Consider the following 23,737-nt stretch of genomic DNA (forward strand, 5'->3'; position numbering starts at 1 on the left):
AAATGTAAATTTTGCACAGAAGAGCATGAAGTAAGAGTGAAACAAGATGCACAAAACAAGTCTAGCTCTTGATATGTTTAAAGTGGTAATTGATAAGTTTCTTAGCAATTAATATTAATACTTCTATGCATTCAGTGAAAGAAATTAATTCACATGTGACCAAATATGTAAATATACCAGAGAGTTGGCCCAGCAAGGACTGTGCATTTGAATTTGTTGAGTACATCAGCTTTGTGCTTCAGAAACAGATAATGGAAGAACTGTAGAAATCTGCTTTCCATACACGATTTGCTGACGAAAGTACAGACATTTCTGTACAGAAAATGTTAATTTTGTGTTTAAGTTTCTACCAGAAAATGAAACTTCCTATAAGACTGTGTGGGTATTTTGAAACTAGCTACATTTGAGAGTATCACTATTGTTGAAGCAATAAAAATATTTATATCATCAGCAATCTATTCAAAAGATGGTGTTGTTTATGTCAGACGAGGCAAATTTTATGTTTGGAAAGAATGGTGGGGCAGCAATTTTTCCACACTGCACCCAGAGAAGACCTGGGATTAGATGATGCTTGGCGAGAAAAGTATCAGTTATGTAGAACATTGAAACACTGTGACGAGTAGGGTATACAATATTCAGTAGGTTATTAGTTAAAAAAGGAAAGCTAAAAGAACTAGCTGATATCATAGTATGTGATGTTGTTTCATTTAGACCACTAGATGAAATAAGATGGCTGCCAAGGCATTTTGCCGTTGCTGCTTTAATGAGGAATTGCAAAGCTTTGATCCAGTAATGCAAACAGCAAGGTAACAAATGTAACGATCTAATCAGCAACTACTGCCTGAAGATTTTAACCAATTCACAATATGGAGTAGCATTGAGCTGTCCTTACTAATGTTTTAGAAGATCTGGCATCTCTTTGTAAATTCCTTCAGAAAAGCTGTTTGAGTACAATTGTAGTGCTGCAGTATGCAAAAGTTACAGTCGCAGCATCTTGGTGATACTGTTTATTGGAGTGGTAAAGTGAAGAATCCGCTTGAATCTATAAGTTCTTACATTGTTACAGTACCTATTCTTTGATTCTTTCAACGTGTGTTGAATCACTTAGATAATAGATTTCCTGACAATGACTAAGAGAATGGCAAGTTTTTGACCCTGTTGCTATTTCAAAAACAACCAATTCTGAATTTGGAAAAGAGAATGTTGCATAACTGACAAAAAATACTTTATTAAGAACTCCAAAGGCATTGCCTCAAAATAATCACTACAACATCGTGATTTCAAATTTGTTGTTTCTGAGGAAGTCAATACATTCACTGCTATGTTGAACCACATGCTTAGAAATGAAGATTTTGAAGAGTTGTCAATTCTTGTTGACATTGTTGGAATATTTCAAGCTTTTAGTGTTGACTGTGAATGTGGATGCAGTCGTATGAATTCAATCAAAAGTAAATCTATAAACAGATTAGAAGCAGAACATTTGGATGATCTAATGCAGATTAAGACGCATCTTTCAACTAGATGCAATATTAATCTGGACAGTGTTTATAGGAAATGGATTTGTAATAAAGACAGATGAGAAAACTTTTATGAAACGTGAAAGAATTTCCTTGTACGGTATTATACCCTTCAAATAATAAAATCAAAAAGTATGTGATTTTTCAGTTTTCTTTCTAAATATTCATTGTATGCATATTACAAAAAAACATTAAAATTTTAATGCAGTTTTTAGGCCATGTAAAAATTTCCTGCTCAGAGCAATGGTTGGTGCGCACAGATGTATAATAATAAAAAATTTAGAGGGAACATTGAATACATGTGTATTAGCTTCTATAATTGCAAATCATCTACATCTGCGATATTGCATTCAATTATGGTTGCCTCATTTTAGGAAAATGTCAAGGCTTTGGAGACTGTAGATATTTATAAGGATGTACATTGATAAACAAGTTTGATAAACTTGGTTTGTTTTCTCTGGAGTATGGGAGGCTAGGGAGAGATCAGATAGACATTTGTAAGATTATGAGAGGCATAGATAGAATTAGACCATAAGACATAGGAGCAGAATTAGGCCATTCAGCCCAGACCCCACTCAACCCTATACACCTGTCTTCTCAAATAAACGGCCAATATCTTTGTTCCCAGGTTTCCGATGTTTAATATCTAGGGGGGGGTGTGTTTAAGGTGGAAAGGGGTGGGTTCAAAGGAGATGTGTGGGGCAAGTTTTTTTTTGCATTGTGGTGTTGCCTTGAGTGTGCTGCCTGGATTGGCGGTGGAGGCAAATACAATAGAGAAGTTCAAGAGCCTCTTAGATGGGCTCATGAATGTGCAGGAGTGGAAAATATGGAAATTGTGTAGGCAGAAGGGATTAATTCAGTTGGGCATTTGATCACTAATTTAATTAGTTCAGGACAAATTGTGGGCTGTAAGGCATGATCGTGGGCTGGATTAAATTGACTATTTTTTACATCCTTCACATACATGAGGAGTAATAATCTTTACGTTATGTCTCTGTGCAATTTGTAGTAATTTGTAATAAGTAGTATATACAGCAGAACAGTCAAGATAGCTTAGAAATACAATTGTCAGCGTGAATTAATCAGTCTGATGGCCTGGTGGAAGAAGCTGTCCCACAGGCTGTTGTTCCTGGCTTTAATGCTGTGGTACTGTTCCCCGGATGGTAGCAGTTGAAACAGTTTGTGGTTGGGGTGACTTGGGTCCCCAATGATCCTTTGGGCCCTTTTTACACACCTGTTGCTGTAAATGTCCTGAATAGCAGGAAGTTCACATCCACAGATGCACTGGGCAATCCACACCACACTCTGCAGATTCTTGCAATTGAGGGAAGTACAGTTCCCATACCAGACAGTGATACAGTCAGTCAGGATACTCTCAATTGTGCCCCTGTAGAAAGTCCTTTGGATTTGGGGACTTATGCCAAAGTTCTTCAACTGTCTAAGGTGAATGAAGCGCTGTTGTACTTCTTTTCACCACACAGCCTGTGTGTACAGACCAAATGAGCTCCTTGGTGATGTGTATACTGAGGAACTTAAAGCTGTTCACCCTCTCAAACCCAGATCAACTGATGTCAATAAGGTTTAGCCTGTCTCCATTCCTCCTGTAGTCCAAAACCAGCTCCTTTGTTTTTTGCAACTTTGAGGGAGAGGTTGTTCTCTTGACACCACTGTGTCAGGGTGATGATCTCTGTAGGCTGCCTCGTTATTATTTAAGATGAGGCCAATCAATGTAGTGTCATCAGCAAATTTAATTAGCAGATTAGAGCTATGTGTGGCGACAGTCATGGGCTTACAGAGAGTAAAGCAGGAGGGCTCAGAACACAGCCCTGTGTTGAGGGGCAGAGATGAGAGTCCATTCTTATCACCTGGCGATCTGACAGGAAGTCCTGGATCCAGCTGCACAGGCAGGGTGTAGGCCGAAGTCTCTGAGCTTCTTTTCAAGCCTGGAGGGAATTATGGTGTTGAATGCTGAACTATAGTCCAAGAACGACAATCCCTCTTCTCCAGGTGTGTAAGGACAGTCTGTAGAGTTGTGGCTATTGCATCATCTGTTGATCGGTTGTGTCGGTAGTCGAATGATAGGGGTCCAGTGTGGGTGGTAGCATGCGACAGGACACCAGTCGTTCAGATATGTTACCTTGGTCTTTCTGGGTACAGGAACAATGGTGGATGTTTTGAAGCAGGCGGACACTCTACACTGGGAGAGGGAGAGATTAAAAATGTCTATAAGCACACCTGTCAGTTGTGCCATGCACTTCCAGAGTACCCGCCCTGGGATGCCGTCCGGTCCCGCAGCCTTGCAGCTGTCTATATTCTGTCTATAAATTAATGATAACCCTATCTGTTGACGGCACCCTTCTTTGTTGACCGCAATCATCAGCAAAGGCAGACTGGGAATTACTGCAAGGAAGATAGAGCCAAATTAGAAGCTTGCAAGGAAACCCAAACAAGTTCCAACTGTTTGAGGACAAGCCAGAAAAAAGTGGCCACCCATGTCATACTATTGGATACAAACTAAACACTTATACTTGGAAATCCATTTTCTGATGACGTCACATCATTTCATGTTCTAACTGAAGACATTGATGACTTCTCAGCTATATGGATAAATAAATTTGAATATGAGCTTCTACTGATTTGTGATTGAAGTTGTGAGACTAAAAATAAATTTATGTATTTTGAGTTTGATGTTTTTAATGATTTCTGATATTTTAATAGATTTCTAAATGTTCAATTTTAACTTGATGACAAATCCATTTTGAAAACTTACAGTTCAGAACATGATGAGTAGAACTTTCCTGGCTGTTACAGCTTTGAGGCAATTTTTCGGGTGTAGCTTATTCAGTCCACCTCCAGAAGCCCTTTTATCATGGAAGGTAATATTGTCTGTGATGTGTTTTAGGCTAGCAACATAGATCCACCAAACTAGGCAAGTGTATGTGAAGAGTGATTGTGAAGGATAGGGGAGCAGGCTAGCACGATCCTGCCCTGTTCTGTATCCAGCTACTTGACTTGTTGCTAACCTTGAAATGCTGTCCACGAAGATTTTGTGCCTTGGACTTCCTTGTTTCACCATCGATTATCATTAGTATTTCAATGTTCTTCCATGGTATTTAGCAGTAGTATTGTCATCAAGTTGGCCGAAAAGCCAATCATACTAAAGAACTTTTACATAGCAAACCAGGCATTTTAGCAGTTAACATTTTTTAATATATGAAGCAATATTTCAAGCATGTGAGTTTTATTACATTATTTTTAAATGTGAAAAATCCATTATGTTTTCAAGTATCCAAGGCAATGGATATCAGCCTATGGGCAAATGGCCTTTGACCATGATTATGACTAATTGCATTTTTTATACACTAAACAATATTACCAAATAATAGCGCTGTCGGAGCAGGGCTGCCAGGATAATCAAGGACATGACACACGCAGCCAACAGACTTTTCGTCCCTCTTCCCTCCGGGAGAAGGTTCAGGAGCTTGAAGACTTGTATGGCCAGATTTGGAAACAGCTTCTTTCCAACTGTGATAAGACTGCTGAATGGACCCTGACCCAGATCTGGGCTGTACCCTCCAAATATCCGGACCTGCCTCTCGGTGTTTTTTTTGTACTACCTTACTTCCCATTTTTCTATTTTCTATTTATGATTTATAATTTAAATTTTTAATATTTACTAATTTTAACTATTTTTAATATCTTTGATATTTGTAATCCAGGGAGTGTGAAGTGCAGAATCAAATATTGCTGTGATGATTGTACGTTCTAGTACCAATTGACCAATTGTTTGGCGACAATAAAGTATAAAGTATAATACCACTTCTAGTCCTCCCTCATGGAATTGTTTTGGGAAGAAGGAGCAGACTGCAATAGATATTTTAGGGCTACTTTTGTAGACTACTACAGCACAGAAACAGGCACTTCAGCCCATCTGGCCCATGTCAAATTGTTATTCTGCTTTGTCCTATCGACGACCTCTCCCCCCCCCACCACCTTGAACCATAGCTCTCCTGACCCTTCCCATCCATGTACTTACCCAAGTTTCTCTTAAAATGTTACAATCAAACATGCATCCACCACTTCCGGCAGCTCATTATACACTCTAAAGTGCTAAAGTCCATGTAGATATTGTCCACTGTCTCTAATCCAAGAGCTAAATTACATTGAGCTAAATTACAGCACAAAACTTGGTTTACTGTTTCGAATACAGTTTTTAATGTTTAATCCATTGTTATAATGGTATTAGAATACTGAATCAAAATTTAAAATGCTGTAAGTGTAACTAACTTGCATAGCTGCAGTCCCATCTGTCTATTATGTGATATTTTATAATATTGGTCAATGATGTAGTGTACTTCTATAGTTTTAAGCTATAAAACCTTAAAATTGCTTTTTGTTTTCCTAGGTGTTGAGGCATCCCCACAGGACAGGTTTTTAGTGATGGCAGCTGAGATGAGCCAAGCAGCAGGAGCTGCAGCCCCTCCTGATCTGAGCCAGTTCTGGAAAGAAGTAGCTAGAGACCAAGTGATGGAACACAGGTGGTGAAGTTTTTTTTTGCCTGAATGTAGTTTTAACGCATCCATAACTTTGACTAAATTGAAATTGGTGGATTGGTTTTTTTTTGTTGTTTGCAAGAAAATTATCCCTAAATAGCCTTTCTAGCTGAGGCAACACTTTTTACCTGCAAGCCTATCAGGGTCATCTACTGCATCTGGTACTCCCAGTGTGGCCTCCTCTATGTCAATAAGATCCAACATAGACACAGGGGATCTGTTTCATCAAACACCTTTGCTCTGTCTGCCACGACAGGCGGAATTTTACAGTGGCTTACCCATTTTAATTCCACTTCCCTTTCCTATTCCAACACGTTTGTCCATGGCCTCCGCTACTGCCACAATGAGGCCACACTCAGGTTGGAGGACAGCACCTCATATTCTGTCTGAATAGTTTCCAACTTGACGGCATGAGCAGCAATTTCTCTAACGTCGGATAATTTCTCCTTCCCTCTCTTCTTCCCCCCCACCTCCCCATTCTGCATTCTAGACCCACTCTTATCCCTTCTCTTCTCCTCACCTGCCTATCACCTCCCTCTGGTGCCCCTCCCCTTTCACTTCTCTCATTGTCCACTCTGCTCGCCTATCAGATTTCTTCAGCTATTTTCCTTTTCCACCTATCACCTCCCAGCTTCTGACTTCATTTTCCCTCCCCCACCCACACACCTTCCCTCTGAGCTTGGCTTCGTCTATTACCTACCACCTTGTTCTTGTCCCCCTTACCCAACATTTTGTCTGGATTTCAAGCATCTGCAGAATCTCTTGTGTTTATCCTGAAATGGTATTCTAACTGGCAAATTTGTAGCAAATAACAAATGTATGTTATGAAATGAACTGAATATTGAATGTTGATAATGCCAAAAGGAAATACACTTAACCTTTAGCCAAACGGTGCATGGTTCTGATATTTTAGATTATGAGTTAACAGTTTATCTCTAAGATGCTTGAATTGCACTGATACTGTTTGGCTCCTTCATGTTCTAAATGTTAATGAAGTAGTTTTTTTTTTGTCCTAGCATGTAACATCGACCTGAGTTGTTTCATAATAATTTTCAGTTATTAGTTCTCAAATTGTTCAGTGTGCTTTCCTATTTGTAAATCTCATTGGCCGATGTTAGTCATCCATCTCCTGAGCTGATCATCATGTTATTCTTCCAACAATTTGCAGGTTAATGACGGGGTAAAAATCCAATTCCTTGCACTGTCATGTAGCATGCTCTGGATGTTTCTTGGATTTGTTGATTGAAGTTTTAGAAAAGAATTGTGCTTTGCTGTATAAAGTTTAGATCAGTACTGATTATTTGAAATCTGAGATGTTTTATTTTTATATGATATTACAAAGAAGTGAGTCCTTTAAAATCCAAGCGTAAAAATTCCTCTAAGCAAATTGTCTGATAGCATGATTTCATGTGACTGCATTGATAATGTGATGTTCAGAGGTTTACTTTACCCACTTAAAAATTTCATCAAATCGAATAAATGGAGATGAGGGGCAGTGAAGTATGATCCAGCTACCCATGTGTAGTCATGCTCATTCGTGACCATCCACTTGAGTAAGCAAGCTGACTGCAGGCTTTTTTCCTACTTTGGTTGCCAAGTCATTCAGAGATTGATTATTTCATTAGAAATAGAACAGTTAGTCTAATATTTAATCAAAAGTGGCAATGATTTTTAAAATATACCTTTTATTTCATGTGAGCAGTGGATTTCCAGCAGGTTGTTTAATTACATTTGAGGATGCTCAGGAAGGTTGGCGATTTTCTGGACGCTCTTCATTTCAGAACTATTTCTATATTATGAATAGTACATAAACTTAGTCATGCCCATTCCTACCATGAAACTGAGGTTCCTCATTGTCTGATCCAATGTGTGTTTTTGTTGCAAGTTTTGCAATTGCCGAGCTTTGGTGGGTAACAGAAATGTAATTGATTGTAAGGTGTAATGCATTCTGAATGTGAGTAATCCATTTCAGTAAGAGGGACTTGCAACTCAACTTTCTTGAGTGACTAAATTGAGAATGCAGGAGTGTACAAATGCGAGCCACTCCAGTTGAATATACATAAACTATATTTTTTGTGTTTGGTCTTTAGAAATATTTGACAATGGAAATAGAGAAAGGTCATCTTTTTCTCTTTCCCTGTCCAAGCAGTTTGGTTGATCCTGCATTAAATAGAAAATGATATTTGATCTTGAGTGGAGCATATCCAAACAGGAATTGAGTCATGGCTGCCACTGTTCTCAGCTTTTTTTTTATATATTTAGAAAAAACCGTTGGTTCTGCGACAGAGCCCAGAAGCTTGAAGAACACTTTATTTTGCTGTCTGGTGATATAGCGACGTTCCCTTCCTGCTATATCTCAGCATAGGTGTAGTATATTGCCAAGCTGATGCATTCTGCATTCTCAAAACAAATTGTACCATTGCTTCTAATATAGTGGAATATCCAAATTCCTTGACATTAAGATATCAGAGGATCTGCTCTGGGACCAGCACACAAGTGTCATCACAAAGGTAATTTATTAGGAAGATTTTTTGCACTTGGAATTTTAACATCTCACTGATTACAATCAAGGTTCTTTGTAAAACCATGTCCAAATCAGACATCTCAAATTTCAAATAATCACTACTGATCTAAGCTTTATACATAAGTGTGCCCACTACTGAGCACTATATACATAGGTGCTGCCACAAGAAAGAAGCAACCATCATCAAGGAAAACCACCATCTAGGCCATGCTCTCTTCTCACTACCACCATCAGTCAGGAGGTATTAAAGCCTTGCGTCCTTCACCATCAGGTTTAGGAACACTTATTCCCACACAACCATCAGACTCACTACTCTGAACTGATTCTGTGATCTAGAGACTCACTTTCAAGGATTCTTTACAACTCATGGTCTCAGTTTTTTTTTTGCACAGCTTGTCTTTTGCACATTGGTTGTTTGTCAGTTTATGTATTCTATCGAATTTCTTTTTTCCCTGTAAATGTCTGCAGGAAGATGAATCTCATGGTAGTATATAGGAACACACTGTATGTGTACTTTGGCAATAAATTTACTTTGAACAAAACAATGCCAGATGGTCTCGGTGCTTATCCAGTTGCAGAGAAAACTGGCTAATAGGGTTTGGAGCGGCAGAGTTCAACTCAGACTTCATGTATAAGAAGTTTGTATGTCCCTCCCGTGAGTCCATGTGTTTCTTTCAGGTGCTCAAGTTTCCTCCCACATTCCAAAGTCGTACAGGTTAGTTGGTCGTTGTAAATTGTCCTGTGATTAGGCTAGGATTAAATGGGTAGGTTGCTGGACAGTGTAGCTTGTTGGGCTGGAATGCCCTGTTCCATGCTGCATGTCTAAATAAATAAGGTCAACACGTTTGAAAGGACAATATATTCACATTGTGGTAAAGCCAAAATGGATTATTGATCTGAGGTAACAAAATATTTAGAATTCCGTTAATTAAACAACTTTAAATTCCTTTTAAAAGTTAATTGGGCATTAACTGTAGTTGCTATGCTGTCATGAACTGAATGCCTTTGGACTATTTATGATGCTATGAGGTCCCTTAGTGTTTATTACTCAAGTAAGTTCATCCTGCTCTTAATTTAAATTATTTGGTAACTCTAATTTTAGGCACTAGAATGATTTGTTATTCATGTCACATTCAGATTTTTGATTAAAGCCACCTTTTAGAACAAAAGATCATATTAAGTTATCAAGAGAGAATACATACTGGAGATTTGTGTTGAAGCGAATGGCATATTAAGTAAGGAATATGCTTGAATGAAAAACTATAAAGTATAAATTTAAATAAAACTAAATTATAGTGATGAATTTCAGGACTGTTGGGATGGTACTGTAATTGAAGTGTCTGAATCTGTAGGATTGAAATAGTTTAGATTATTCATGATTTAAATAATTGTATCACAATTTACTCATATTATTTTAATATAAGATTTACTAGTGCCCATTCATATAGAGATGTTCATAGAAAAGCACAACATAAAAGGGAAATTTTGAGTTCATCAAATTTTTGGCACTTTTGAAGACTGAGCTGAGGCAAATCCTTTCATATTTTTAAGACATTTGCCTATTCCACAACAATGCCTTCAAAAAGTTGCCATTAAATTTATCAAGTAATGGACTCAAAATCCTAGTCATGCATCGTGTGTTTAATCATGAAGCCCTGAAAATTACAGTTCAAATTGGACTACACCTCCATTATGCTGCAGAATTGTCATCTTACTATTTACCACCTCATAGAAATGTTTTGAACAGTCCTAAGTTTCTGTTTTACTAAGATGATGACTAAACATTCCCCATTTTAGTGAACAGTTTTTAATGTGAAAGTTGTTAATTACCAACGATCAAACGCACTAACCCTGTAACAAAACAATGGTAGCTTGAGTAGCTGATAATTTCTTATTTTGTTTGTGACTTTAAAATATGACCTGAATGCAAGAGATTCTGCAGATGCTGGAAATCGATTTACACACGCTAAATGTTGGAGGAACACTGTCCTGATGAAGGGTCTCGGCCTGAAACGTAGTCTCTTTATTCCTTTCCATAGATGCTGCACAACCTGCTAAGTTCCTCCTGCATTTTGTGTGTGTTAATTAAAATATGACCTGTACATTTCCGCTTAATCTGTTCATTCATTCGGTCTTCTCATCAGATTCATATCTAATTTGACACTGAATTCAGTACTCTAGCTTCCACTTTAATGCAGGGAAAAGGTACTGTAACTCATAAATAATCCTCCATTTTGGTTGAGGCAATGTGTGCCATGTGCTGTTGATTCAATACCATTGAACTCTTTGCAGCAACACACTCAAGTCCACTAGCTCTTTAAATTTTTGTACACTAGCCTATTTTCATTATGTCCAGAAATACACTGTGACTCAATGCACTGATGTTTTCTGCTGTTCCAACTACATTTGAAGTGTAGAAGTAATTATGCAATTACTTTCGACGAAGCAGAGAATGTTGTTTTGTTATGTGGAACTTATTGCAGTTTTGTGAAACTTGTTCATACAGTACTCTTGTTCCTATGATATGAATATAATTTGAACAATGAACAAATTCAGAAATCAGGGATGCAAAGGGACTTGGAAGTCCTAGTGCAAGATATCCTAAAGCATCACTTCAGGTTGAATCCGAAGGTACACGTTAACATTCTTTTCAAGAGGACGACTATAAAAGCAAGGTTGTAATGCTGAGACCTTATAAGGCATTAGTCATATTGTACTTTGAGTATTGTGAGCGGTTTTGTACCCCTTATCTAAGAAAACATGCTGACATGAAAGAGGGTCCCAAGTAGGTTTATGAGACTGATCCTGGGAATGAAAGGGTTAATGTATGAGGAGTATTGGGCTCTGAATCTGCAGTTGTTGACATTTTAATTAATAAGGGGGTGTCTCATTGAAAAGTATAGATGGAGCAAACATACTAGGAGAATCTAGGACCCAAAGGCATGGTCTCAAAGTAGAAGGATGTACCTTTTGAACAGAGATGAGTAGGAATTTCTTTGACCAGAGGGTACTGAATCTATGGAATTCATTGCCACAGACAGCTGTGGAGGCCTAGTCACTGAGTATATTTAAAGTAGAGGTTGATAGTTTCTTGACTAGTAAGGGCATCAAAGTTTAAGAGGAGAATTGGGTTGAGAAGGAAAATAAATCAGCCATGATCGAATGGTGGAGCAGACTCAATGGCTTAATTCTGCTCCTATCTTATGGCCTTGTAATAATATTTGTAGAACTGAGCAACAGAAGTAAGTTCTGAACAATGGTGTAACTTTTATTGGATCAATATTTTATGTAAAGAGTGTTCGTTAGGTATATTTTTATCTTTTTGATTAAAAAGAAGCTTTGAAAGGTCTGTGTTAAGATCAGGGGATAGAAATATCACAGCCATGATATATGTACAGAAAATCAAATGTATTTATGCTTTAAGTTGCTTGAAGAATGTCTTCAAAACCAAGCAATTATTTAAATGTTATCAGAAGCTTTTGAGGGATGAAGATAAGCAGTGTTTGAATTTAAACAATGTATTATGCACAGCTATCCAGAGCAGATTGTTTTGATAATACTGTTAGATTTCTGGTTTGTGCTGACCATGCTATAACACATGTACTTTATCCTTCCTTCACCTATTGCTGCCCTTGCACTTCATCTGATATTCTACATGTTGATGAAACAAAAAAAAACTTGTTTTACAATCTCAATTCATATAGCAGCCTATAGCCAGTGGGTTATTTTGAGATGTGTTTACTGGTGTGATAATGAAATTTTAGCAATGAGTTTGAACACTGCAAGTCCCAACAAAAAGCAGTAAGAAAATTACCAGATTTTATGTGATGTTATTTGAGATTACAAGTGTGTAATCTCTTAATACGGAGATTCAAAGTTAGTTGAGGGGAACAATGTAATACAGCAAGAAGACATTGGTAGAATTTTGAATTATTTAGCATATCAAGACATGTTATAGAGTTATGTATTTTATATATATATATAAATAATATCCCATTTTCCAACGCAATAGCATTCCATGCCTTGAAGTTTTTTCTAGTGTTCATTTAGATGTTAAACTGTTGAGGGTTTCTCCCACCATCTTCCCCTCAGGTTGTGTATTCTGGTTTCCAACATTCAGTGGTTGAAATTTTTTCCCCTTGGATCCGCTCGAATACTCCTTTACTTATATATTTCAAATACGGTGAAAGTTGTTCGCTTTTTGTTCCGTCTGTGCCTTTCATAATTTTGCATTTCTGGGTCAAGCACCATTTAACCCACTGCTTCAGCTTCCAATTCAGCTTATCCATTCTCTCCTCTAAACTGAAACTCAGCACAGTGACATCATTTCCATACTGTGACAGCCAGGAAAGTTCACAGTACTCTAGCTATGACCTAACTAATAGTTTGGTTCAAGCAACACACATAAAAGTTGCTGGTGAACGTAGCAGGCCAGGCAGCATCTACTGGAGAGAGGTACAGTCGACGTTTCAGGCCGAGACCCTTCGTCAGGACTAACTGAAAGAAGAGCTAGTAAGAAATTTGAAAGTGGGAGGGGGAGGGGGAGATCCAAAATTATAGGAGAAGACAGGAGGGGGGGGATGGTGCCAAGAGCTGGACAGTTGATTGGCAAAGGGATATGAGAGGGTCATGGGACAGGAGGCCTAGGGAGAAAGAAAAGGGGGGGGGAACCCAGAGGATGGGCAAGGGATATAGTGAGAGGAACAGAGGGAGAAAAAGGAGAGAGAAAAAAAGAATGTGTGTATATAAATAAATAACGGATGGGGTACGAGAGGGAGGTGGGGCATTAGCGAAAGTTTGAGAAGTCAATGTTCATGCCATCAGGTTGGAGGCTACCCAGACGGAATATAGGGTGTTGTTCCTCCAACCTGAGAGTGGCTTCGTCTTTACAGTAGGGGAGGCCGTGGATAGATATATCAGAATGGGAATGGGACGTGGAATTAAAATGTGTGGCCACTGGGAGATCCTGCTTTCTCTGGTGGACAGAGCGTAGGCGTTCAGCGAAACTATCTCCCAATCTGCGTCGGGTCTCGCCAATATATAGAAGGCCACACCGGGAGTACCGGACGCAGTATATTACCCCAGCCGACTCACAGGTGAAGTGTCGCCTCACTTGGAAGGACTGTCTGGGGCCCTGAATGGTGGTGAGGGAGGAAGTGTAAGGGCATGTGTAGCACTTGTTCTGCTTACAAGGATAAGTGCCAGGAGGGAGATCGGTGGGGAGGGATGGGGGGGACGAATGGACAAGGGAGTCGCGTAGGGAGCGATCCCTGTGGAAAGCAGAGGCGGGGGGAGGGAAAGATGTGCTTAGTGGTGGGATCTCGTTGGAGGTGGCGGAAGTTACGGAGAATAATATGTTGGACCCAGAGGCTTGTGGGGTGGTAGGTGAGGACAAGGGGAACCCTATTCCTAGTGGGGTGGCGGGAGAATGGGGTGAGAGCAGATGTGCTTGAAATGGGGGAGATGTGTTTGAGAGCAGAGTTGATGGTGGAGGAAGGGAAGCCCCCTTCTTTAAAAAAGTATCGTTACCTCCCTACTGTCACATGTTCTGTGCCCTGGCTAATGAAACCAAGCATCTTACAAGCTACCTTCATCACCTTGCTGGTACATTTGTGAATCCATGGACTTCTGTCCTCAGTACCCTAGGAGCTTGCCATTCATTTTGTGCTCCCAAAAAGGCATCACTCTATCCAACTCTTGAAATCCAGGATTCCTTGGGTTTGTTATCATGATCCTTCAACCTTACAGGAGCATGTTGATCCTGAACTACCACTATTACACTTTTGTAACATCAGTCAGATGTTCAAGTGGCTATTCTTGGGTAACACACACAAAATGCTGGAGGAACTGAGCAAGTCAAGCAGCATCAATTGAGGCAAATAAGTAGTTCGTGTTTCAGACCAAGACCCTTCATCAAGACTGGAAAGGAAGGAGGCAAAATGTAGAATAAGAAGGTGGAGGGAGGGGTACAAAAATTGGCAGATGATAGGTGAAGGCAGTTGGGTGGGAGGGTGGGTGGGGGAGAGTTGATGATGTAAGAAGCTGGGTACTGAAGAAGGAATCTAATACAAGAGGACAATAAATCATGTAATAATGGAAGGAGGAGGGGAACCAGAGGGAGGTGATGGGCAGGTGAGGAGAAAAGAAGGGGTGAGAGGAGAACCAGATTAGGGAATGGAAAAAGAGAGCAGGGGGAATGAAAGATAAATTACCGGAAGTTAGAGAAATCAACGTTAGTTGAGAAATAGAGGCTAGCCAGACAGAAAACGAGATGTTGCACCTCCAAGCAACACACATAAAAATTGCTGATGAAAGCAGCAGGCCAGACAGCATCTATAGGAAGAAGTACAGTCGATATTTCGGGCCGAGACCCTTCATCACGACTAACCTCCAACCTCATTGTGACAGTGAAGGAGGCCGTTTTCAGTCGAAGTCCAGGTCCAGTCTTATGATAACGAAATTGGCCAATTTGGGACCTCGGTTTGCACTCTACCCTTGCCCTTTCAGTAAACTGTGAATTATAGTCAGTATCTTCAAAATGCTGTCCTACTGACAAACAACATAAACTGCAATGTTCCCAAAGCTGCTTTAGGAAGTCTTAAAAAATAATGTTTTACCTAATTTGAAATGGGCAATGCTACATTTCTCTAAATTACGTAGTGTAGCCATTAGATTACTTGTGAGGTATGTTTTGCTAATAACATTTTGTACAATAACTTAATTTTGAAGTTTCTTTTGATTATTGTACTCTGCAGATTGAGGTGTCATGTTGTTGAAAGCTCTAAGGCTCCTACTGTTGCCAAAGAAAATCTCATTAAAGGGCATATAGCTTTTTCAAACCAAGACGATTTGCATTCAAAGGTAGGTAAACAAAGATTTTGTTCTATTTGTATAGCAATGCATATGCAAAATGAAATGTTAATCTAATTCTGATCTAATTTAGATTTTGAAACATAAAACTTGGTAATGCATAATTAACACCCATAATTTACGATACCTCTATGCATTTTATTGACAAGGCAGTTACTGTAATCTGGCAGTTATGCTAGAGTCATAAAGTCATAGAATACTACAGCACAGAAACATACCCTTCAGCCCACCTAATCCATTCCAAACTATTAATCTACCTAGACCCATCGACCTGCATCTAGACCGTAGCCCTCATACCCCTCCTATCCATGTACCTATTCAAATTTCTCTTAAATGATGAAGTCAAACCTGCATCCACCATTTCCGCTAGCAGCGCAATCCACAATCTCAGACCTTTCTGAGTGAAGAAGTTCCTCTTCATGTTCCCCTTAAACAATTCACTTTTGACCTTTAATCTGTGACCTCTAGTTCTAGTCTCACCCAACCTCACTGGAAAAAGCCTGCTTGTATTTACCCTAACTATACCCCTCATAATTTTGTCTCCCTTCATTCTCCTACATTCTAGGCAATAAAGTACTAACCTATTCAACCCTTCCCTCTAACTCAGGTCCTTACGTCCTGGTAACATCTTTGTAAATTTTCTCTGCAGTCTTTCAATCTTATTGATATCTTTCCTGTAAATAGATGACCAAAACTGCACACACTCCAACTTGGGCCGCACCAATGTCTTGTGCAACTTCAACATAACGTCCCAACTCCTGAACTCAGTACTTTGATTTATGAAGGTCAATGTGCCCTATCTACTTGTGGCACCACTTTCAAAGAATTATCAATTTATATTTTCAGATCACTCTGTTCTACTACACTCTTCAATGCCCTACCACTCAGCGTGTAAGTCCTACTCTGGTTTGTCCTCCCATAGTCTTAACACCTCACACTTGTCTGCATTAAATCCCATCTGCCATCTTTCAGCCCATTTTTTCAGCTTGTCCGGATCCCACTGCAAGCTTTCCTTGCTCTCAACTACACCTCCAGTCTTGGTGTCATCTGCAGTTTACTACATTATCATCTAACACTCACAACACGCTGGAGGAACTCAGCAGGTCGGGCAGCATCCATGCAAACGGGTGGCTACTGGGTGATCCTGTCTGTTGTGGCGGACGGAGCGGAGGTGCTCGACGAAGTTGTCCCCCAATCTGTGTCAGGTTTCACCGATGTAGAGCAGGCCGCACCGGGAGCGGCGGGTGCAATAGATGACCCCAACAGACTCACCTGGAAGGACTGTTTGGGGCCCTGAATGGTTATCTCCCAGTTGCCACCCACTTCAACTCTGCTTCGCATTCCCATTCGGGTATTCCATACATGGCCTCCTCTACTGCCATGATGAGGTGAAACTCAGGTTGGAGGAGCAACACCTCATATACCATCTGGGTAGTCTCCAGCCCCTTGGTATGAACATTGAATTCTCCAACGTCCAGTAATTCCTTCCTCCTCCCTTCCCCTATCCCAGTTTCACTCTGCCCCCTCCCCCAGCTGCCTACTACCTCCCTCATGGTTCCGCCACCTCCTACTACCCATTGTGCTTTCACCTATTCCTTCTTCACCTTTCCAGCCTTCCCCCCCCCACCCCTTTATCTTTCCCATTACTGGTTTTCCCCTGGAACCTATCAGCCTTCTCCTTCCCACCCTCCCCCCACCTTCTTTATAGGGCCTCTGCCCCTTCCTTCTTCAGTCCTGACGAAGGATTCCAGCCCAAAATGTTGACTGACCGTTACCATGGATGCTGCCCGACCTGCTGAGTTCCTCCAGCGTGTTGTGAGTGTTGCTTTGACCCCAGCATCTGCAGAGTATTTTGTGTTTACATTATCATCTAGATGGTTGATATAGATGACAAACAGCCACGGACCCAGTACAGGTTCCTGTGGCACATTGTGACAGGCCTCCTGTCAGGATCAGGTTCATTATCACCGGCATGTGACATGAAATTTGTTAACTTAGCAGCAGCCGTTCAATGCAATACATAATATAGAAGAGAGAAAAAAAATAAAATAAAAAGAATAAGAAATAAGTAAATAAATCAATTACAGTATACATATATTGAATAGATTAAAAACATGCAAAAAGCAGAAATACTGTATATTTTAAAAAGTGAGGTAGTGTCCAAGGGGTTAATGTCCATTTAGGAATCAGATGGCAGAGGGGAAGAAGCTGTTCCTGAATTGCTGAGTGTGTGCCTTCAGGCTTCTGTATCTCCTACCTGATGGTAACAGTGAGAAAAGGGCATGCCCCTGGGTGCTGGAGGTCCTTAATAAGTGACGCTGCCTTTCTGAGACATCACTCCCTGAAGATGTCCTGGGTACTTTGTAGGCTAGTACCCAGGATGGAGCTGACTAAATTTATAACCCTCTGCAACATCTTTCAGTTCTGTGCAGTAGCCCCCCCCCCCCCATACCAGACAGTGATGCAGCCTGTCAGAATACTCTCCACGGTACATCTATAGAGGTTTTTGAGTGTATTTATTGACATGCCAAATCTCTTCAAACTCCTAATGAAGTATAGCAGCTGTCTTGCCTTCTTTATAACTACATCGATATATTGGGACCAGGTTAGATCCTCAGAGATCTTGACACCCAGGAACTTGAAGCTGCTCACTCTCTTCAGTTCTGATCCCTCTATGAGGATTGGTATGTGTTCCTTCATCTTACCCTTCCTGAAGTCCACAGTCAACTCTTTCGTCTTACTGATTTTGAGTGCCAGGTTGTTGGTGCAGCACCACTCCACTTACTGGCATATCTCACTCCTGTCCGCCCTCTCGTCACCACCTGAGATTCTACCAACGGTGGTTGTATCGTCAGCAAATTTATAGATGATATTTAAGCTATGCCTAGCCACACAGTTATGTGTATATAGAGAGTAGAGCAGTGGGCTAAGCACAAACCCTTGAGGTGCGCAAGTGTTGATTGTCAGTGAGGAGGATACGTTATCACCAATCCACGCAGATTGTGGTCTTCCGGTTGGGAAATTGAGGATCCAATTGGAGGCGAAGTTATAAAGGCCCAGGTTCTGCAACTCCTTAATGAGAATTGTGGGAATGATGGTCAGAGAGGCAACCATCTACTACCATGCTCTGGATTCTCCCACAAAATTATTGTCTAATCCAATTTTCTACCTCATCATGAATGGCAAGCAACTGAACCTTCTTGACCAACCTCCCATGCAGGACCTTGTCAAGGCCTTGCTAAAATCCATGCAAACAACATCCACGGCCTTGCCGTCATCAACTTCCTTCCTTGAAAAATTCAGTCAGATTGATTATAGGATGGTAACTTTAAAATGCTTACATCTGATATATGGCCCAGTACCAGTATGAAGTTATTGTGAAAGTGTTGAATTGTTGTACAAATGCGCGATTTCAGGAATAAATTTTTCATTCCTCCTTGGCCTACTTGTAATTTCTTTCCCATGATGAGATGAGTTGTGATGCTGGAAAGGCAAATGGAATGATGTTCTGAGCATGATATGGTCCAAACCCAAGAGCCATTATTTTGTTTTAAAAGTCACTGTATTTTTGTTGTAGAGTTTTATAATGGGTTGGAGCACAATATTACTTTGATTTCACCAACTTTCTGTGGCTAGCTTGAGGCTTCACAGTCATCTTGTGCCACTAAAGTGACCAGGTTTTGAAGACTGATTCCGACACTAGTCTACAGACTGCCCTTACTGCCTATTGGCAGTTTGCTGTTAGTGAGTGCCTTTTTAAAAGTCAAATGTTCCAAACATTAAAATAAATCGGAAGAATTTAAACGTTTGAATGCATTTGGAGAGATCATCTACATATCTAGGCTCATGTTACATAGGGATACCAAATGACTGTCACACCATTGACATTAATTGCTAGGTACCCTCAGGTCTTGGTGCTTATTCAACCCCAATGCTCGCGTGCACGCACACCACACACACAGACACGGAGACACACGGACTCACAGATGGTTTTGGAATGTGCAAAGAAACTGGAGGACGTTGAAGAAATCCATGCAGTTGCAGGGAGAATGTGCAAATTTCATCCTTTTGGTTTGATTATGCATAAGCAGCTTGTCCTCCGTGGGATTTAAAACGAACTTTGTGTCCATGCCAGAGATATGTAGGTTTAGAGTGTTTTTTAATCTACAAAAATGCCTATAACTAGAAGTCCATTTGGTCTATCTTATCAGAAGAAAAGAATGGTCTCAGATTTCAAGGACTTGACTAATTGGAAAAGAAGACAAGTTCTACAAACAAATGAGCTGTGCCTCATTGTAAACTTCAAATATTTATCGCACTATATTCCAATTTTGTTTCTGATGATCTGATCTTTTTGAAGTGCAACAGTTCAATGTTTGGCTTGAACTCTATATTAATAATCAAAAATAATTCTTGTCTTTGCCACTTTGATAACTTGCTGGTGTTTATAATAAGTAACATAGCATTCAAAAATAAGAGTGAATTTATTGGATGGAGCAACTTAATTGGGTGAGATTGATAAGTTTTTATTATCTTCAATATGTTTAACAAATTTTCAACTTTTGTGTTTATCCACTATACATGATTTTAATGGTATATTGTCTACAGTAATGCAAATTGAATTATGTTCTGTATTTTATGTTGTATTTTGTTTTAACAGATAAATAAGTTATTGGTGTTCAATAGACAACTGGAAGACCGGATTGATCGTTGTCTCATTTTTCTGCAATTATTAACTATCATGGTTGCAGTTTTGGTCATTCACGTTCTATCCTGGCATTTCTAATCCTCAGACAATTGCATGTCAACTTTCAGCCAACTTTTTGATCCATACAAGATATACCAAAGTTGCTGACTTGTTTTGCATTTCCTCTTCACAAGTTGCCAATAATATGTGATATGCTGAAGGCTACAAGATGACCAATTTTGTTTTATATTTTGCCATTTTTGAAACTCTTTGATAAGATTTATAATGTAAGAAATTAATGTTAATGTTGTAAACAAGCTGTCTAGTAATGAATCATGTCTGTGATTTGGCAGTTGGTCTGCAATATACCTTGGTGCTACTAACAACACGATGCAAAAATGACTAAACTACTATTCTCCCCGGGATTATTTGGGTATAATGCTGAAACCTATAAGATGAATAAAAGCAGGTTGATCTCTCGGTGCTTGTCAAATGTGACAAGCAAAATGTACAACTGATGTGTTTCTTATAGCCCCTTAATTTATCTGCTCAGTCCTGAAGTTCCTAGAACAAGTTGAATCTTCTAGCAAGAGGGTTCTGGAGAAATGACTAGCCATTTAATATCCCCTTTTAAGTGCTATAGTGATGACTATCGAATGTACCTTTTTTTTTATAATCAGAAGGAGAAAGTTAGAAAATAATGTTTACTAAAGAAATGATAATGAGATTTTCTATTCCAGTGAGTTATTAACAGAAATGCAAATTACTGGGTTTATACTGAATGTTTGGAGTAAATAGTGTAACTATAGTTAACTCAGTACATGAACATTGATTTTTGTTTAAACTAATTGAATGCCACAAGACTTAAATCGTAAATAATCTTGGTCCGTTTTCATTTTCGTTTTGGAAGATAATTTTCCTTTTGATCTAAATTTTCTTCCTGTTTGATATTTCGTGCCATGCACAAAATTCAAAATCCTATAACTAAATGCTAAATAGCAGGAGTCCATCTCTTGGCACAAGAACAAGAGCACAGTGATGGGAAACCAATGCCAGTGAGCAATGGCAGAGTTGCCCTTAAATCTCATATAACTTATGTTTGTTTATGTGTAAAGTTATTTGCCTTTTCTAATGTTGATAATATTTTCAAACTCCAGTCTTTGTGTTGCTGCCTTACTGGAGGAGTGGTATTTCGTTTCAAAAACCAGGAAAGGAAGATATATTTGATGATAACTTGGTTTAGTCCTCAACACCTGAGGCTCTTGGGAGAATGCTATAATTACTCAAGACATAGATATTTAAGAAGAAACAAGTGCCACCAACTTGAGGAAGTTTAATTCTAGGTCTGTCATTATTATCTGCAATCTGGTTACCTATTTTGTTAAAAGTTTTGCCCCGTAAGTTAACTCACATTCAATGGACACCTGATAAATAGTGGCAATAGAAAATTATTAAAGTATGTAGTGCCAAAAGCAAATGATATTTGTACGTCAATATTCATAAATGACAAACATTTGACTAGGTTTAACTATTGACATTATAGAACCAGCACCCAAATGATCCACTGGCATACTGTTAGAAATTTGATTCATAGCGATGTAAAAGAATAATATCAAAAAATAAATTTCAAGCAAAAATGCAGATCTGTTAGTAACAAGCAGAAATTATGAAGCTAAATTACTTCTGTGAGTGTACAAGAGACTTGCTGGATTGTGGTGATTGCATTATTTAGTGTTTGCTTTCTTCCCACATCTGGTTTAAAAACTAATATAGTTGTATACCACTGAAGCTGAAAGAATTTCTGTTATTTGGGACTTCACATTTGAAGTAAAAATTAAGCATTTACGAAGTAGTGTCTAATTTGAGTTTCATGATAAGGATTGTGCTGTAATGCATGATATATTATTGTTCAGATTATCACTCCAGAGCTAGAAATCTAAATTAAAATGCACTTTATGATATAATAAAATTGCTGATCGTGTCTTAACACTGCAGAAAATTATTTGCAAGTGTTTTATATTATTTGCAAATAAACCTTTTGTTTGTAACCAGATTTCAAGAACAAATGAGTATTTATTGTAGACTGTTATTACAGAAATGTAATTATGAATAAAAATTTAGTAATAAAAAGTGCATGTACAAGTTGCAAAGGTTGTGTATTATTCTTGATTACTGTATTAGAAGCTAATTTTTTATATACGAGTACAATGAGTATGGTAGGATTAGTCTATGAATGTTTGATTAATGATTGGTACAGACTGGACAGGCTGAAGAGCCTGTTTCCATGTTCTCTCTCTGACTGTAAAAATTGGCCCTTTGATCAAGTGAAGAACATCATGTAATTGCTGTTTTTCAAAAATCGGTGAGCAACATCTGCAATGGACAATGATTATGTTTACTCCATTGAATATACTTTATATTGATGTTAATTACTTTGCACCCTTCTTGTACAAAATCTTCTTTGGGTATTTCATCTCTATATTAATCTGAATTTATTTTCCTAAACTGATTTATTTCTAAAGTAAATATTTCTGCTGGCCTGGAGAATAATAATTTCAATGTTCACAATTTTTTTGTTTTCTTTTTTACTACTACAGGCTTAGCGTGGAAATTAATTATGTGTTCTACATTGCTTAAGAAAAATATTAAGGTTCATTTGTTATCCACACTTGTATGGAGATCATGGCTGCACCACCAGTGTAGTTCCAGACAATGTTTCAAATCCAAACAAAGCAAAAATAATTCTTGTTTAATCTCTATTCTGACACCAGTTGGGACCACAACAGTTGCTAGCTTTTTCTATAACAGCAGTGTTGAATTTTTGAATTGGGCTTCTATGTTATGCATGTAGGTAATGTTTGCTGCTAATGTTTACAGAAATCAGTGAGACAGTGGAAAAATTGAGAATAATGTAAACCTTCCTGTTGGATTCTGATGTTTTAATCCAAGGTTTTTTTGGAAGTCCGTAAAGGGGTACAAAACTTGCTCTTCACAATCATTGTACTATGCGTAAATAGAACAAAGAAAGTTGGAAAATGGATAGTAGTAGAAGCAGAAGCTAGTAGCAGAAGGCAGAACAAAGACAAAGATGGTGCTGTATTGTTAGCTATTTTTGTACCTATTTTTGTACTCCATAGATAAGAAAAATTCCATTCAAAATCGCAGATAAGAGTTAACCAATCAGCAAGTTATATTTAAATGATGCAGCACCAGAGAAGCTTCAAAAACTTTACAGAATCATGCAAAGGTAAGCACTAGGGGCACACTAGACAGCTGCATATACATACTGTGGCCAGTAGGAAGCATACTAAAGCAGTTACTTGTATATAGATGGTTTTATTTATATATTTATATATATATATATATATATATATATATATATATATATATAAAGTAGCCAATTAATTGTTAAGCTGCAAAGAAAATAAACAGTAGGATTGAAAAATCTCCCTCCCCTCATTTAGGATCATTACATCTGAAAATTCTGAGGCAGAAAAGCTTGTGGTATCTATATTAAGTATAAAACAATCAAAAACTACTTTAATTGTATCAAAGGAAATATATTCTTCACAGTATTCATAGAATT

At 38.7% G+C, this 23,737-nt stretch overlaps 1 protein-coding gene across 2 annotated transcripts in view; it reads left to right on the forward strand.

Moving 5' to 3' along the window:
• mospd2 (motile sperm domain containing 2) overlaps nucleotides 1-22,293 on the forward strand; it is a 129,925-nt gene extending 107,632 nt beyond the window's left edge. For both annotated transcript variants that reach the window (XM_063051034.1, XM_063051033.1), the window contains exons 13-15: nucleotides 5,923-6,055; nucleotides 15,350-15,455; nucleotides 20,125-22,293. In XM_063051034.1, coding sequence (XP_062907104.1) covers nucleotides 5,923-6,055; nucleotides 15,350-15,455; nucleotides 20,125-20,250 — 365 coding nt within the window. In that variant the 3' untranslated portion in view covers nucleotides 20,251-22,293. The remainder of the gene's footprint in view (nucleotides 1-5,922; nucleotides 6,056-15,349; nucleotides 15,456-20,124) is intronic.
• The last annotated feature ends 1,444 nt before the right edge of the window (nucleotides 22,294-23,737 follow it).

The sequence above is a fragment of the Mobula hypostoma genome, chromosome 6, assembly GCF_963921235.1.
Source record: "Mobula hypostoma chromosome 6, sMobHyp1.1, whole genome shotgun sequence".
NCBI classification, from domain to species: Eukaryota; Metazoa; Chordata; class Chondrichthyes; order Myliobatiformes; family Myliobatidae; genus Mobula; species Mobula hypostoma.